General features: G+C 39.2%; 1 protein-coding gene across 1 annotated transcript in view; it reads left to right on the top strand.

Annotated features, from left to right (window-relative positions):
• Positions 1-5,059, top strand: part of LOC105935032 (inactive N-acetylated-alpha-linked acidic dipeptidase-like protein 2) — a 121,246-nt gene extending 116,187 nt beyond the window's left edge. The window contains exon 8 of the mRNA XM_036130237.1: positions 4,964-5,059. Coding sequence (XP_035986130.1) covers positions 4,964-5,059 — 96 coding nt within the window. The remainder of the gene's footprint in view (positions 1-4,963) is intronic.
• The last annotated feature ends 13,323 nt before the right edge of the window (positions 5,060-18,382 follow it).

Here is an 18,382-nt window from a genome sequence, read left to right as displayed (position 1 = left end):
CAGTGTATCAGCTGAAACAGCAGGGTTATTAGCTAAGTACAGCATAAAACATCCATTTTTATCTCTGTCAGTCAAACCCTGTCCTATTTAATAGTATAAACTGGAGCTAATAAAGGCAGTGCAACAGCAGCAGTTTACTTTGTTTTTCTTCACTGTAGTATATCTAATAAGCAAAAAGTCCCAGCTCTGATTTAGGATCATATTCTAAAACTTTCACATAGGGCAGTTTATCCCTAAATTTCTTTTTCTGCAAAATCTAGAAAGAAATCATTTAATGGTCACAATATCATGTGGTTAAAATCTTCATTTTATTTTCATTGGAGGAGCAAATTCTCCTTTGTCCCACTTTGACATCTTTATAAAAGTCCAATAAAACACATAGAGCTTACGTAAGCTGTTGTCAAATGAAATTTTCTATCTCATGTAGCTGGGCCTTTTTAACATAGCCCTGACTGTTAAGAGGGACACTCTCATTGCTTATAAATGTCACCAGTTAACAATAGTTATCACCTCTGTGGGAAAGCTGTCAGCGCTTACAAATTACATAAGGCTCCGTGACATTTTCATTATCTTTTACAGAGCCTGGCTCTAAATGAAGACTCTCCAGCTTGGTGTGTCCCTGTCCAGGCAACGCATGTGTGGAAAATACGTACATTTTCAGAAGAAATTGATTGTTTTGCTTCATGGTAGAAACGGTAGAGAATTAAAAAAATCTCTAAAACATTTACTGATATACCTAAAATTTAGTGTTTGATCAAAGAAGTTCCCATGAGACAACAGCAAAATCGCTTGTGAAGATAGGCATGTGTTGCCCGTAGCGATGTTCATACCCCTTGAAACGTTTTTGCCCTTTTTTGTCATTTCAAAGCCACAAACTTCAGATGGTGAACCATTTTATGTGACAGACCAAAACAAAGTGGAGCACCATGTTGAAGTTGGAGGAAAATTGTCATATTTCAAATAAATAAAGATCTAACACTATTCCGTGTCCTTTATAATCTAAAAGCCCTAAATTAAATCTTTTGCATTCAGTTTTCTTTAGAAGTCACATACACTACCAGTCTAAGTCTAGTCTCACCTTTGTCCTTCAGGGGCTTTTCCTTGTTTTATGACTTTCTACATTGCAGATACATAGTGCAGACATCAAAACTATGACTCAAAAGTGTATATAATGAGGTTAGTCACCTGAAATGATTTTCCAACTGTTTTGAGGGAGTTCCCAGAGGTATTAATCGTTGGTTAGTTAGTTGGTTATTTAGTTATAAGAATGGTTAGTAATAACTAGAGTCAACTTGTTTGCAGATGAATTTCAGTATAAATCCAGCTGCTCTGTGACGGCCTCAAGGGTTTATTGGAGAACATTAGTGAACAAACAGTATCATAAAGACAATGGAACACAGCAGGGAGACCATTGCGGCTAAGTTTAAGAGAGTTGGGAGCAGCCCAGGTGGGGAAAGCTGTTAGGACAACTATCAATAGTGCACACTACAAACATGCTCTGTATGAAAGAATGACAGGAAAAAACTGTTGAAAGAAAGACATTGGAAGTCAATACAAACTTTTGCCTTAAACCAAGCAAAGGACACAGCAAACGTGTGGAAGGTTTTCTGCTAAGACAACATCAAAATTGAAGTTTTGGGCCCACATGAAAACCTACTGTTTGTGTGAAATCAACGTGTGTGTTTGTGGCAGCAGCATCATGCTGTGGGGATGCTTTTCTTGAGCTGGCACAGAAAAGCTGGTCACTGTTCATGTGAAGACGGGTGGAGCTGATTCAAGGGAATATATAAAAAAATACTGCTACAGGTGACAAAGGAACTGAGACTGGAGCGGAGCTTCACCTTTCAGCAGGAAGAAAAACGGAAACAAACAGCCAAAGCTATGATGGAATGGCTTTAATGAAAGCCTATTCAAGTTTTAGAACGACCCAGTCAATGCATTAGTACCTAAATCCAATTGACAATCTTGAGCAAGACTTGGAATCTGATGTTGACAGGCACTTTCCATCCAATCTGACTGATCTTGAGCTATTTTACTAAGAAGCAATATTCGGTCAACAAATATATAAACCTGGTAAAGACCCCCCAAAACACTTGTGGCAGTACATGCTGTAAAAACCATGGACTTAGGAGACTGAATACAAATGTAAGCTACGATGAAAAAAATGAAGGTAATTTCTTCATGATGTTTTTCTTAACTACTCTCTGTTAGTCTTTTAGATAACACCCAGATGAAATACAGTGAAGTTTGTGGTTATAATAAAAAAAAAACGATTAAAATGTAACAGGTGGAATATTTCTGCAAGGCACTGTATGGTTGTAGGAGAACAACAGTGAAATACTGTGTGACGGATGCACAATGTTTTACTGAACATGTCTAGAAGTCCATTTTCCTCAAAGTGGTCGGAGGGCTGTCTATTATCTGGCATTATCTGGCTTCCTGTGTGTTCAAACATGGCTGTATTATTTAAAATCAGTTATTCTGTAGGTGAAAATGGTAAACAGTTTTGACTGGCAGTCATGTGTGTCAGCAGAGTACAGTGCTAGCGTTCTCTGTACAGGCGCCCTTCACATTCAGCCCATCCCTGCTGGATGGTGATTGCTCTTTTAAAAGGCGCCTAGTTGGCAGCTCATTTTTCTCTCCTGATTTGATTCAAACACCTATTTCCTTCATCTGCACAGACAGGTGTGGGAACTCACTGACCTCGAAACAAATATGAAAAGTAAGGACAGCTTGTTCTTCTAACTCAACATGCGCGTGTATCACAAGCAGGCGTGATGCCTCATTTCTCCTCTGTCCTTCTCCGCATTTGTGGGTTGAGCAGGTTGGAGTATCGGTGCCACACAAGGTATTTTGGAGACAAATAGTATATCTATAAAACTTGACAAATGTGTTATGTATCAAATCCATATTCACTTGGCTAAAGGATTAAACTGATGACCACACAGCTAGAAGGCCACCCTTTCAAATGTTGAATTACACCTTTTGTGTGTGTGTGTGTGTGTGTGTGTGTGTGTGTGTGTGTGTGTGTGTGTGTGTGTGTGTGTGTGTTACTATGGATCAGTCTGAGTACATCAAAAATACTAGAAGAGTTTCTCACTCCCTTTTTTTTTTAGAGCATTCCTTGTTGGATAGGGAAACCGGGTGATGCAACAAAACAGTGATTTAAGCATGGTAATCAAGTAAAGAGAAGGATTGTGGTTCTACACCAGCAAGATTAAAGTTACTGAGTGGCCAGAAGAATCCTTAGATTGCTAAATGCAACAGAAAAGTTGTAGAGTGGCATCAAATGTTATTTTTCTGAGGCAAAAACAGGAAGTGCGGAAGATTTCATAAATGTAATCCAATCATCCTTTGGTGTCACACAAACATGAAGCAGTACTGAGAAACGCTACTTTTACAACTAAATAATATTAATTTAGTTATTTGCAGGACTGTGATAGACTGGTGGCCTGTGCAGGCTGTATCCTGTCTCTCACCCAGTGACACAACCTGTGAGTCTGGATTTATACTAAATGAAAGTACCAAGACAATCATCTACTGGAAGTAAGATTTTAACTGCTTAAATTTTTTTTAACAGAAAAGCTTTCTTAAAACCCTGATAATTTTCCTGGTATACTAACAACATAAGTCAGAGCAGACTATATCTGAACCAAAAAAAGTTCTGTTTTTTATGATTAAGAAGTCAGAGTACATTGTGCCTCTCTTTCTACACACAAGCACCACAGAGAAGACAGTGTTCACGTCAAATCCTGAATAAATGTTTTTATTGACATTCAGCTGTTCTTACATGCACTGTCTGTTACAGACTATATTACAGGGTGATAGTGTGATTTTTTTCTCTGTAGCTCTGTCCTAAGTAATGAAAAAAAAATATGCAACCACTTTTTTATGTGGTGACCACTATGGACCTACAGTTGGAAGAGCAGCTTGGACAATGATGTGTTTGCAAGAGATTTGCAGTTGAATTCAAGTTTCTTTGTCCACATCAAGCTTAGACAAGTGTAATGAGATCACCTGCCGGTGCTGTCAAACAAGCGGCACACGGTTCTATTTAGCAGATGAAAGAATATAATGGATGACAGTGACAACGTTCGGACTGTCAAAACCAGTGGCTTGGAAAATAATAAGACACTGGGGTCCAGTAGGTGCACAGATTGCTGTCATTGTTGCTTTTATGTGTTTTATGGTTGTTTATAGACAAAGATCTTCTTTTTCTGTAACAGTGCTGCTTAGACAGAACTCGGTGAGAAAAGAAAATTTGCTGATGAAAGTGAGAACTATACCGGAGTCCATTAATGCACTCATTTCTAAACAGTGAAAGGGACTTCCGACTGTAAATAATTGCTTAAGTGAGACTTTTTTTTTCAGCTAAGCAGGGTATAATGATTTTGCTATAAAAAGTTTTATGACATTTAATTTATTTGTCTGATTCAGCTCTATAGATCATAAAAGTATTAAACTACATAGAAAAACTAAAGCTGCCAGCAGCATTGAGCAGCCCTCGCACCTCAGCGCCACTCAGGCATGTTTCACAGGCCACGGGTGTTCTTCATCTCCACCTCAACGCCTCCAGCCAGCCTGCCTACTCAATTTCACAAGCCGCCACTAGGCAGTACTACAAGCAAGCTTCTATATTATGTTTAGTTAGGTTCAGGTCAGTTCTGCTGAATATTCTTCAAAATTTAAACGAAATCTGGCCTTCCCTGAGGAAATTGTAGTTATTTCCTGTTTGGTGGCAAATGATTAATGAAGTGAACTTCCTGTTGTATTTTCAAAATTTGAAATGATCTGTTGGCAGAAACTTTTACAGACTGTCATCAAGGATAATTCGCCACAGATATGAATGGTCCATGAGAAAAACACATTTGGTGTGGATTCAATTCAACTCAAAACTACTTCATTAGTCCCAAAAGGAAATTAAATGCTGGTATAACTCATGTTACAGGGGTTCCTTCAACAGGTTGTTGTTAATGGTGATGCCAGCAGGCAGGAAGAACCTCCTGTAGCAGTCTGTCTTACAGGTTCTCTGGAGAACTCTTTGGCCGAAGACACTTAAGAGAGGATGTGTAGTATTTTCCATCATGTTCTTAATGTTCATAAGAATATATAGGTGTTCAAATATTCTAGGGGTAACCACCCATGAATGTGTTTAGTGCTGGTCTGTGATGACACACAGAAATTTTAATACAACGCCTGCCTTACCTGTGGAAGATATTGCACCTTCGTCTTTTAAGGTGAGAAGTCTGATATTGAGGCTTGGCCACACCCACATGCTTAGAAGCGACAAAAACTTTTGATAACTTTTTATGTCTGATAGTATAAAGGGTTATTTAGACATCTGTAATCCAAAGGTTGTTGGCAGAGTTTGATAAGATAGAACATGCGTGAAAGACACAAAATCGCGACTTTGATCCATAATTGCTGGCTTTATCAACTTAAATTAAGTTGATAAATTTGACACTGATGCCTGTAAGGTTTTGACCATGGAGTTGTGGCATGTAGGCCACAGTCCAGGTACCTGTAATCAATCAGTACTCAAGTAGGAACTGTTTGATCATCTGATTCAATTTGAAAAAAAAAAGACAGGTTTATGTTTATGTTCTGGAATCTTAAAGGAGCAATAAACGCTATTTCACCATTAGATGGGGCATGAACACTGTCTGTAGACCTAAACAAGATACACGACAAGCCGCGTCTCTCCCTACATCCGCTCCAGCTGTAACCCAGCCTCTTCATTCCCCTCCCCTTTTCACCTGTCGCCTCGTATGCGTGAGACAGAGAGATGGTGTGTGATGTCATACGATAGTCCATCTGAAATATTACCTTTAGATCTTCACATTACAATTTTTTAGTCCTTTCTATCTAAAATGACATTTCGCTTAGTGCTCCTTCAAAGACTAAAATAAAAGTGATACAAAAACAACATAATTCCAAAATAATAATTTAACTGATTTTTCAAACTATTTTTCCCTAAATCAAACTTTTGAAACCGTTACATGTATATTTGTATACAAAACAAATATACATTACCGCTTACTGTAGGTAATGTATATTTAAAAGAACAGGGCTTCCATTGACAATATCCACTGTTACAGTATATTCACTTGACCACCAAAACACAGCACAGCAGGCGCAATAGATTGAAAATACCTGTAGAAGAGGAAAGCCTGTGTATAAACAAGAAGTCTCACTTTAAAGTGGCCATGACAGCAAGTTTTATTTTTTTGAGGATTTGTAGGTATAATATGATCTGTTGTGCACTAATGAGGCTGTGTCAATGTCAAAAGTGAATACCAAGGGACCTGCTCAAGCGCAGTCATCTTTGTGGCTTTGTTCAAAAATTCATAATTAAAAGGAATTCATAATTAAAAAATTCTTAATTCATATTTTCCAAACAGAGCACACCATCAAGCCAACAATCCACTCCCCTTTCCCAATTGTAGCCAATCAGAGTGAAGTCAACTTGGTAGAGTTGCATATCATTACTGTACAAAACACTTTTACTGAGGAGGGACATTTGGCCTGACAAAACAAATAGCTAACAATATGATTTTTAAGAAATTCTTTGGAGAATTTCCATATGCAGCAATGTCAACTACATGGAATGGTTTATACCAGGGGTCACCAACATGGTGCTCCACCAATGAAGAAGTTAAAGGCTGCAGGTTTTCTAAAATACAAAGAAGTTTTATCTAAAAGTCAAGCAATTAAACTTACTGCCAGGATGTCCCACATGAAACTGTAATACTGTGTGTACACTGCTATTTATGAATGCGCTATATTTTTACAGAATCAACAATTTGTGGTAAGAATGCTTGTGAGGGTTTTACATAGACCAGCCAAAGAGACGTTGATGAAATTTCAAAAATTATATTCTTAATTTATTACAAAAATCAAAAAATTATTCAAAAATGATAAATTTGGGGCCCAAAAACTGAGGTCAACATAACAAACCACAACTCAGGTAGTAACACAAAGAACTCAAGCACAAAACTGACCTAACAAACAAGACATGAGGGGGAACTTAAGTAGTGGCTGATCAGACCACTGCTAATTCACACACAGGGGGTAGTTAAACACACAAGAACTTAAACAAATACTGGTCAGCACATTACTAAATCTTTAAATTGGATAAATATTACTATTGAAGTAAGTTACCAAAAAGAAGATACATTAAAGAAATGGTAAAATTAAATAAACTAAAGGCAAAATTTCCCCTTCCCCTGGCAAACAAATGGAACGACCCGCTGATGAAGTTTGACAGCCATCAGCTGGAGCTCATCTGTATGATTTCAGCTACAGGTCCAGAGGAAACTGGCAACTCAAAAGAAGAAAATTAATTTGTTGCATTTAACAAAATACAAGAGAACTGACAAAGTTAACTAAATGTGTGCACTGCAAATAGTTAAAGTGTCAGACTAATGAAAACAATTTTAAAGATATGAACCTAAACTATTCACTAATCAATATGTAAAGTAATATTAAAAAGAATAACAGAAACCCTTTACCATTCCTGTCTCTGTGTGACAGTTGGAACAGCTGTCACAATGCTTATACGACTTAGCAAATGAGGTGTGTAAATGATCGAGTGTGTAAATTCCCATTTAACCCCAGTTAGAAGAGATGATCCAGTTAGTGACATCCTTATGCATATTTGACTGATTCTACAAGAATACAAGCCAGTTTATAGCAAATATTTACTTCTGTGGGATTCATTGTAGACCACAGCCTGGACAAAAAAAAGTTACTTTATGACATTATAGGAAGTCCACAACTTAGACAAGTTTGCAGCTTACTAACTGATTTGCTCCTCTGGCAGTGGAGATAAAGCTCTGTGGATATAAGTTCCATACTTTCTGTTCCCCGCTTGGCTCAATGGGGAGGCTGTTGATGGCCTGGAGGAGAGACAGGGCTGTGACAATAATAAAAAATATTCAAAATCCTTTTAAAGTTTTTGGAACACACCTATACAGCATCTTTTCTGTGGAACTGTATCACAGATGTTTTTGTTTTTTAACACTCTAAGTCATAGTGCTTTATTTCTTTTGAGTACATTAGTAAATGTAGGGAAAATATTTTAGGGCTCCAATCAAAATCTTCCTCTTACCTTTATCTTCAAGTGCCAAGTTTCCTGCATTGGTCTTTCTTCAAATGTTTCTACAGTAATCTGTCACAGCTGCAGTCATGTTGAGCTGCCCCACTGTTCTGTTTATCTTCTCTCAAAGAAATGCAGAAACACGTTGCTGGTGTGAATGTGGTTTTATGTTGGTAAGTGCAGGTGCAAGATAGCGATCACTGGCACAGCTGCCAGCATGAAGAGAATTTACACCTGATTGATGACATTTCCAAACATAATGAGCCAAGATGGAGCCGGCTTTATATAAGGGGAATAACTCATCTTCCTCTCCCATCCAGCCGCATTCATGCCCAATGCAAGAATAATTTACTTATCATTATTCAACTAGAGGTCGTGGAGGGAAATTTATGCTTTTAGTGTTCTTGCATAAAATCCATAGCCATCCAACCTTACTGGCACCTCTGGTAAAGAACCTGTTCCTCTGATTAAGGATTGTCCAGTGGAACATATTTTACACCTATATTTGGCTTGGTTCATTGTCACAATGCACAGCACAGAAAGCGAACCAAACTGCCAAGGACAATGTTCTCCAGTTCAAATATTTGGTGTTTTGGGCCATCGGACAGGAAGCTGCCCAATATGAACCGCAAGTGAGGCACTGAGTTCTTCATGACTGTAATAGAGCAGTAATGAAAACACAGAGAGAGACTACAATGCATACACAGATCGCATATATATGTTTATGACTCAATGAATAGGAGACATCACTTCCTCTCTTTGGTTCACTTTCTTTCTGTGGTCCGCTAGATTATCTTGTTGCTTTCCCACTGTACATTAAGTTTTTCAGGCTTCAGTTGCTAGCGGCGTAACCCCTTGTTTTCAGGAAAACCGACTTTCCTTTGGTCCTAAGTGCCATTTGTACATATTAAGAGTAGTTGCTCCCAGAGGCTGAGGTCAACAGTAGTGAGAGGGCCAATGACCAAAGTTAATGACACTACCGTCTTAAAGCTGTAATAGGTAACTTTTTTATATATATATTTAAAACTGTTGCTAGTTCCTGACAGTGAACTATGAGATAGATAATCTGTGGGGGAAAAAAAATCAAGCTTCTCTGGGTCCTACAAGTGGTTCTACTGTCATTTGCTAAAATACACCGCTCCCAGTCAGAAACACCCAATCAGAGCCAAAAGGAATGTCTGGCTCTGACTGGTTGTTAGCAGTGTCATTCCCTCTTGCGTACATGCTGCACTACCGTCATTCAAGCTCAAGTTTGCCAGTGTTCTGCAGTTGTGTGGAGAAATGGTGCAGAAACAACCTGCTTTACGAGAAAAGCTGTTTCTGGAGTGTCACCTGCTCAGTAAACAAAGTCAGGAAAACATTGGAGCACCATGGCAGGCTCCGCTTTGGGGAAGGAGCTGTGGAAGGAAGGCTACAGCGCAGCAGAGAGCAAGCGGGAGGACCTGGAAGGTGTGCTTGTTCAACTTTTCAGGCTAAGTTCACAGTTTTCTCAGAATTCCCAGCTTTAACACAACTCCTGTCTCTGGTTGATATGTTTCACAGGATATGATGGTAGGAGGCAGTGTGCCACCCCCCATGATCTTTCTGAAGGAAACATGAAATGTAAGCCACAACAAGTCCAGTGTTTGATATGAAAGTAAAGCAGTATAAAGGCAAAATAAATATTTCCCTTTCACGGAAGGGAAACATGTCTCTGTATCAAACCCATCCCTTAGGGAACAGTGTGCTGCCAACACTGAGTGGCACATGGAGAGCAATCTGTGGTCAAGGGTCCTGCTCAGGGACCCAGAGTAATAGACTGAGTTTCAAACCGCCAACCTTTCCAGACTCTCCAAGACACAAACATCCAGCTCCCTAACCACTAGGCAACCACTTCCACACATGTTATACTCTTATGTTTCTCAAACATAAGAGTTTGAGATCATCAAACTCATGATGATCATCTTGATGATCATTAAATCATCAAGACTGCACTTGATGATTTTTTTAGACTATCTCCCATTTCCATTAGAAAGTGCCTCTGAATGGAACCCAAACTAAAAATGAATTGCTAGCTTCAGATAATCATTCAGAGCAAATAAAGATGGTTTAAGGGTGCCTAAAATATAATTAGCTTAAACTGCTGTGACCTTTTAGAGACTGGAGTAGAGCCTGTTCAGATCTTGGATCCCTCAAACTAACCGTTAGCTTCAGCCTCTGGGTCCATCTAACATGAACCAGACCAAGAGTTATCTGGTGTTATTATGTTACCTGTTTATCACTTATTGAAATACTCTTAGTTCCAAAATATGTGGGTTTTTGTCAATAACTTTTTAAATGATCGAATTTTCTGTATTTTTGTAGAAAAAGCTTAGATTCAGTTCTCTTGAACTAACTAAACCTCAAGAGTACAATAGCCATATGCACAGCTTGTTTAACTAAATCTTACTTTTCCAGCTAAAGTTGAGCTTCTCCTCTCACCCTTTATTGGCACGTTTTCTCTCTCAGTCAACACATCCTGACAACACATTTTCTTTTCTGTAATATGAGTTCTTGACAAGTGATAAAATCTAAAGAGGCTGGTGTGTTGCATAAACATTATAATTAAAACTCTTCTCTGTTTCTAATTAAATGTTGGGTTTGCTATGACACTTAAAAGAATATGCATGCAGGTGTTTGCATTTATTCTGACTGACACCTCTAACAACCATTCACGCCCACACCCACAATTACAGCTGATTTAAACCCTCTTCTTAATGGAAATATTTTTTGGACTGTGCAAGTAAACCAAAGCACCTGTGGGAAACCCACACAGAGTGAGCATGCAAACAAAAAGACCCTGAAAGACCTTTAACTGCACTGTGATGGAGGTTTTGAACAATGTGCTGAAGGAATAGCAAAATCAAGGCAGAATCTAGCTCCTTCCTGCTGTATAAAAATGCAATATACAACTGTATACCCTATTAATTGAAAGAAGTGTTTTGTTTTTTGCATAGTACTGGTCATAGTAGTTATTTGACCTTAAAGGTATATAGCCATGTTATGTGCTTATAAAAAAAATAAAAACCATTTGATCATGAGATAATAAAGTTATACACAAAGTTATATACACCCATCCTAATAATGTTTTGATGGTCCTTTTTGTGGATAAAAATAGCTCGGCATGATGACCAGATATAAACAGACCCAGCTGCAGAAACAAATTACAGGGGGGCATTCCATTTTTTAGAGGGGCACACTTTTTCAAAAAATATTTCATATGCCTCAGGCTAAACAGTGACTCTGTGACCACTCCTACAGTGCTGAGAAATAAATTCTAAATAAAATCCCAAAACTAAAAACAAAAACAAACAAAAAAAAAAAAAACGAACAAACAAAAAGCAATAGTGTAGTCAGTGTTGCCAAATTAGGCAGGTTTCCACCCAGTTCCTCTTTTGAACACATTGAGCTGGAACAAAAATAGCTTATGGGCAGGTTGTAAAATTTAGGAAGCTTTTCACAACATTTGCTGGCCTTTTAGAAAGAATTACTAACAACATATATCAAAATAGTTGTCAATGTCTGGCAGAAAACTAAAACCATTTTAATAAAAGCCATCTCCTTGAACTAATTTTCCTGGTCAATTTATCTTTGAAATGAGTCAAATCTGACATCATCAATGAACAATAGTTATAATGAATAATATTGATTAATAGTTATAATAAAACAAGAAAAGAGTAATGGTTAATCAAGTGTCATATAAATATGTATTGCTCAATGTAAACGCCCCAAGAGGGGTTGAGTTCTACTGATCAACTTAAAAATATTTCATGGCTGTGTGAAAGATACATTTTTGGTTGAGTTATACTCTGTAAGAGAAATTAAGTCTATATTAACTCATGCTGGGAAGCTATTGATAAGTTGTTATTTTTTTTTCGGTTGACATATCAGGATTGTTAAAGTGATCTTGTGTGTTATTTGGTTGCCTGATTGTACATTTTGTGCAGAGCTCTACGTGTGAAGTGTTTTTCTTTGCTTCAGCTCAGTTGTGTGTTAATGGCATGTTCTTATGTGTTTAATAGTTCTGTGCATTTGACATGAGGGAGTTTGAGATTTGGGCTTGTTTTTTTCTTTTAAGTTGGGCAGGTTTAATGCTCGGTTTGTGCTGGAAACTAACAGCGAGATACGGCAACCTGTAGCACTGAGTGTTGATTTAAAAGTCAAGCATAAGCATACACGCTGATAAACATGAGCACTGGTGTCAGGCTGAACACTGTAAAGTAAAAATTCATGCTAGAAGAGGTTCTGTAATTACAGCAGCTAGGGAGCACAAGGATCAGAACAAAGCAGAGTTCCCTTCTGTCTGCAAATAACCCAAGTTTCTTCATTTTGGCAGTTTTACTGCTTGGTTCTGTTGCTTGTGCTCCTAGCTGTTGTAGCTAACTATCCTAGCGTGAATGTTTACTCCAGTGTTGACTTCAATGCTGACGTTTCTAACAGAAATTAATAGTGCTGCTTCCAGCTCGCTCTCGTTTGCTTCGATGTCACTTCTTGGGTCTGGCAGTATCGCAGAACTATCATAATGCCCGTTTGCTTAATAAATAATGCAGTATTAAATAATGCAGGTCCGAGCCTGACCCTCTGCATTGCTTCACCATAAAGTGGCTGCTTGGCGTGATCGAAGACCAACTGTCTTTTTATTAATTACATAAAAAGATCTAACAGCGACTTTAAGAGTCTCATATTAGAGCATTTACTCATGGCAATCAACTCTGCGGTCACATCTGAGCCTCAGCAGATTCAGTGTCCACTTCAGTGAACACCAAAGGTCATACTGTATTTCCAGCGACATTCCAGGCTTTGCGCTCTTGGAATCATATTTATTTTTGTTTTCTATTCACTAGATCTTGGACAATTATGCATTGTTTTGCTGGTAGAGGCTAATAGCCGTTAACAGCTTCCTTGTTTTATCCCCTGCTGTGCATATGCAGCGTTGTACTTCCTCTGTTATTAAAAATTAACACATAATGTTACGATCAGAAACAGAAGACCCAGAATTCAAACCAGACAAGCAGTATGTAAATAACGATGGTTTATTCAGAGTTAAACTGCGGCTGGTTACGGAGTTATCGTCAGCGTCTATGGCAGGAACCTCTGGAAGCGGAGACAACAGGTTAGTGACCTCACAGGTATTTCGGGACGAGACAGTAACTGAAATAACGGTCACTTACCTTATCACAATCCAGGGTTTGGCAGGGATAGTGATAGCTGGCTCCAGCTATATAATCGTGACGCTAACGAACCTCGTTAACATCTAGAAAACCAACCCGATGGCGGGCTTTGGCTGGTTTTCAGTGGTCAGAGGGCAGGCAGAGGGTCAGAACCGTAGTAACGATGACGAAGCAGGATGTACAGGGGGAATGTCCAGAATCTGTTGTCCGAGAAGAGGTCCAGAATCCGAGCCAGGTGATCCAAGGTCCAGAGAGAATCCAGGGGGAAATCCAAAGCTGAGTCAATGCACAGATCCAGGTCCGGTAACAGGCAGGCTTTCCGATCAGACAGGGGTCAGGCAGGCTCAGATATCAGAAGACAGAACAGGTCAGGCAAACAGGCAGGCAATCAGATTTGACAGGGGTTATAGGCAGACTCAGAGAAACAGGAGGCAGAACAGGTCAGGAAACAGGCAGCCAGGAATAGAATGCTGGATTAGTCTCACCTGTGGCTTGAAATAATCTGGTATTGTGTCTGATCCGAGGGCATGTGGCAGGAGCCGGTGGTTCTGATGAGCGTGGATGGTGACGGAGAGGAGCTTCACAGGTGTGGAATGATGATCAGACCAGCACTAGAGCCGAGATCATGACACGTCAGGCTTTATTTACTAACAATTTGAGCAAAAACAAAGTGTAAAATAGCAAAATAATAATTAAAACAGCAGGACATGATAATCTTTAATGAAAACTTTGTATGCAACCAGAGTGAGATACTGACAAATAAATAAATAAAAAGTCAAATAGTGTGGCTATGCACCTTTAACCCTATATAGCTGCACATCTGAAAAAGCATCAGATGTCATTTATAATGGCTGTAGAGATACTTGCAAAAGAGACAGAAAGCGCAAAAGATTAATAATAAAACACATGGTTGAAAGTATAATGATGCACTTTGTCAAGATGAAGGGCAAATTGGAAACAGCAGGGATTCCCTGTGTTAAATATTCAGATTGGCAGATAGGGATTAAGACTGACTGACCTCTTTTCTAACATGTGTGTACATGTGCCTGTACAACTAATTATCTGGGATATAAATCTCTCCACCAAGTCACAGCAGAAACAGTTTCCACCCGTTTGAGGGACAAAAGATCCCTAAGATGCAAAGTGGTACAGGTTTTTTCCCTTTGTAGGTCAAATGTTGGTCTAAAGACACACTGATGAAAAATTGCCAATCTCTTTTTTTGTAAAGCAGGGATGCCCAACCCCAGTCCTCAACATCTACTATCCCGCATCTTTCAGAAAGCTTTATTAGATTTTATTCTGGAACTATCTCATGTTCAATGACACAAAAACAGGAAGAGAGAAAAAGATGAGACAAATGTTAAAAGGGAGAAATGGTGACAAAAATATAGTAGAGGAAAAGGAGAAACAAGATAACATCCTCGGAATCTGCTTCTACACCTGCAAAGACAGATATTAAAAAGAACAGCAAAATCAACCGCTAAAGTATTATAGATACAAACAACTAACGCCTTGATACCATCACTGAAAAATAAACAGTAGTATTTATTACAAGATGTATAAATTGACCGCTAAAGATAATGATAGGGGTTTTCTGTATAGAAGTGAATCTGTAAGCACCTGAATCCAAGCATCTGTAGGTGTTTGTGAGAGTGCACTTTTGTATGCAAGGTTTATCTATAAGAAAAATGCTCTATAGTGGTTGTGAAGAGCCAAAGACCCACCCCCCACAGTGTCGAGGCAGACATCTGGATACCCAGAACCACAGACACCTGAAAGGAAAACCAGACCAAAGGTGCCCAAGAGAGACCAAGAGACTTAACTGTCTTTGGAATCTTATATTAGTGACGGTACAGTTTGCGAAACTACAACGATAAAAAAACAAGGTCTGCAGAGCAACTTTGCTGCTGTCTTTTACTTTTCCTATGATTTTTCTTAAGGTTATCTTTCTATTACCACTTTAAAGCCTGAGTGAACGAAAATCATTCATTCATATGTAGAAAATACAGTTTCCTTTAAAATAGCATTTTACATATCTGTGCTTCCTGTGGCTTCCTTTTTAAACATATTCCTCGTACTGAAAATGGTTAGGGCTCCATCCGAATACCCTTTTTGAGTAAGGACTCTTTGAAAGCGGAAGTGCGTCAGAGGTTGCCATAAGTGCTGTCCGAATAGTGCAGGTAGAAAGGAAGGAGGAAGGAAAAGGTGCCCATATACTTTTTTCCACAGCTAGTTTAGCCTAGGAACGTCACAGCATCTCTTTCTGGTGCTAAGGAGCTATAAGGTATCCCATAATCCTTTGCATCACAAGACATATAAGCGCAGCCCACCTCAGGTAAATCAACAAAGATGTCGAGAGAAAGAGGGCGCACACTTTGTAATACATTATTGGAAAGCTGTAAGCTCGGGTTTGACTCGCATCTTCCATGTGCGTTTCCATCTGGCCCAGTCAAGTTAAAAAGCTGTCTGATTCCAGTCACCACCAGATTTAACAATGCATCACAACATACGTCCTGTCCTAGTATTTGAACCTGTAGTTTCAAGTGAGTCTCGAGAAAGTGACGCTACATCTGTGTTTTCATTTCTGTAACACAATCCATGCTGTCAAACTCTTAATGGAATCTTAACAAAGCAAGGTTTTGACTTTGTTGAGCTCTTCTGTTTAATTACGTCACAAGTTTAATGGCTGCATGATTCAGAGAACTGTGTGGAGTAGGTCTTCAAACAAAAGCCCCATTCTTTTGAAAATTGTCAGCTAGAATGACTTGACCAAAAACATGAGATGGTAAGACAACTCTAATCTCTGGTTAAAACATCTCTTCAGTAAACCCGCAGAACTGTTGCTGAAGAAAATGTAAAGAAAAAACAATGTAAAACAAAATAAAATGGAATTGCTGGAAAATATTTTGCGGCTCTGGACTCAAACAGACATGACATGAATAAAGATGGGCTACCTTGTTGGTACCCAATGTCATTTATCATTATACCTCTGTTACTGTCCTTTTTGGCACACAAAAGAGAAAGAAGGTAGTTGAAGATGTGCCCGTGGTGTCGTATGATTGGTCTTGTGCTGTCAGTACAGAAAAGCTCGTGGGCAGTGGTCCATGCCAGACAAGTCAGCCTCCAAAGTATGTCAGCTAATGGGGAAAAGTACAAATCCAACCCTGGAGCAGAGCCAACCATGGTCTTTGACAGATTTTTGGAAAAATGTTATTAGTCATCTGTATCACAATGAAAAGTGAACCCACTGATCCAAAAAGTACAATGTTTTCTTTCTTTTTTGTTATCAACCCATGTTTTGGCAAAGAGAGCAGCCAGCCCTTATAACTTTAAAAAACAGAATGTAATATGCACCAGGAATAAAAAGAAATTCCCCATTATTTATTTATTTTTTAGTTAATCTTTATTTATACTATTTGTCTCATTGAGACCCACGATCTCATTTACAAGAGAAACCTGTTGTGAGCAACTAAAAAACAAATAACCCTTACCAGAACCGATTAAGGGGGGAAGGGGGGGGGGGGGGGGAAATCAGACTTGTCACTTTGAAAAATCACTTTATAAAAATTGGAGACAGTTAAAAATAAATACAATTCTTAGATAGATATGTATATAAGTCATTCCTAGAATATATATGTGATTACTCAAATCCAGTAAGCGTCTCAGCAAGTCTTAGGCATTCTAATTGTAGTCAGAAATATATTTTAACTCCTCTCAAAATGATAAAGCTACATGCTGCACTAATGATATGCAGATGTCCATTGTAGTGATCTTGCATTTACATAAACCTAGAAAATGACTCATGTAAAACAGGGTCATAAATATTAGCTCTACACTGGCTCTTTATTCCCTGTTTACTGACTTAGTGTTGCAGCCTTTTTGTCTTCTCCCTCTTGCTCACACATGTACCAAAACCCAGCCTCCCCTTTATTCTCTGTGGATCCGTATATGTGCATAGTTAGTGTTGTAGCTCAGGGACTTCCTATTCTCCAAATCCCTGTACTCATTTGTCAAGTGCAGTTTTAGATGCAGCTTGCCAGCAAGAGTTCAGGATGGCAGGTGGCAACAGGAAGGATCTCTTCCTCCCTTTTTTTTCCTTTCTTTCTACTCTTTCCCCTCTTGTCTCCTTTGTCCTCTCAATGGGAAGTTGTCCCTGTGGAGCACAATCATAAGCAAGATGTTTTGCATATGAGTTGGCGTGTCTTTACTTCTCAAGACGAACCTGCTATTGATTGGAGCACAACACACTGCTGCCAAGTTCTCTCACCAGTTCTCACCACATAGTACTGGCAACAATACACTCGGAAGTGTATGTACGTATGTCTTGGAAAGTGTTACAAAACAATTTTAGGGCCGTTCGACTTCTTTTAGCTACAGTGAGGGCCATTATAATGGAGAAAAAGAACTCAGCAGTCACCAGATGTGGCCAGCCTCCCAAAGTCATCCAGGAACATATGTAGCAATTCAGGAAATACTACAGATTAACACCTTCCATACCACAGGCCTCACTGCATTTATATGCATACGCACAAACCTTTAATATAGATCCTACACAATGTTTTATAAATTAGAGATCTGGTCATTTCAGTAGTAGAGGGGGTTGTTAATGTCAGCTGTTCTGCTGTTAATGCAATTAACAGCTGAGCTGAACGCCCCCCTTTTAGCCCTCCCAGTTTTAAATACAGTTGAGAACAACATTCTACAACAAAACATTTGAGCAGGCAGAGGCAGGCTATGGGTCTTTTTTTTAACACTCTTGTTCTCTGATTGCAATCCGGAGTTTGAGACCTACAGGAGGAGCAGCCCACCAAGCCGTTGGGTGCTGGGGGTCGGCTGGGGCTGGCACTGGCACTTTTGCTCTCCTCAGGAACAGGGTGTGGGGTTTAAGTATGGAGGGCAGGGTGTGGGGGAGATAGCGCCTCCAGGTTAATGGGGTGGGTTCTAGTTGGCTGGGCCGTTTGGATCATGTTTGCCCCCATCTCCTGGTAGATGGTCTCATGCATTGTCAGGGATTGAGGCTGGAGTGTGGACTGGGTATATCAGGTATAGGGTATGTTGGGTTTGGGGTGCCCCCCCTCCACAACCCCATCCTGAT

Source organism: Fundulus heteroclitus, unplaced genomic scaffold (assembly GCF_011125445.2).
Source record: "Fundulus heteroclitus isolate FHET01 unplaced genomic scaffold, MU-UCD_Fhet_4.1 scaffold_307, whole genome shotgun sequence".
Classification (NCBI taxonomy): Eukaryota; Metazoa; Chordata; class Actinopteri; order Cyprinodontiformes; family Fundulidae; genus Fundulus; species Fundulus heteroclitus.
This window is presented reverse-complemented; position numbering and strand designations above follow the sequence as displayed.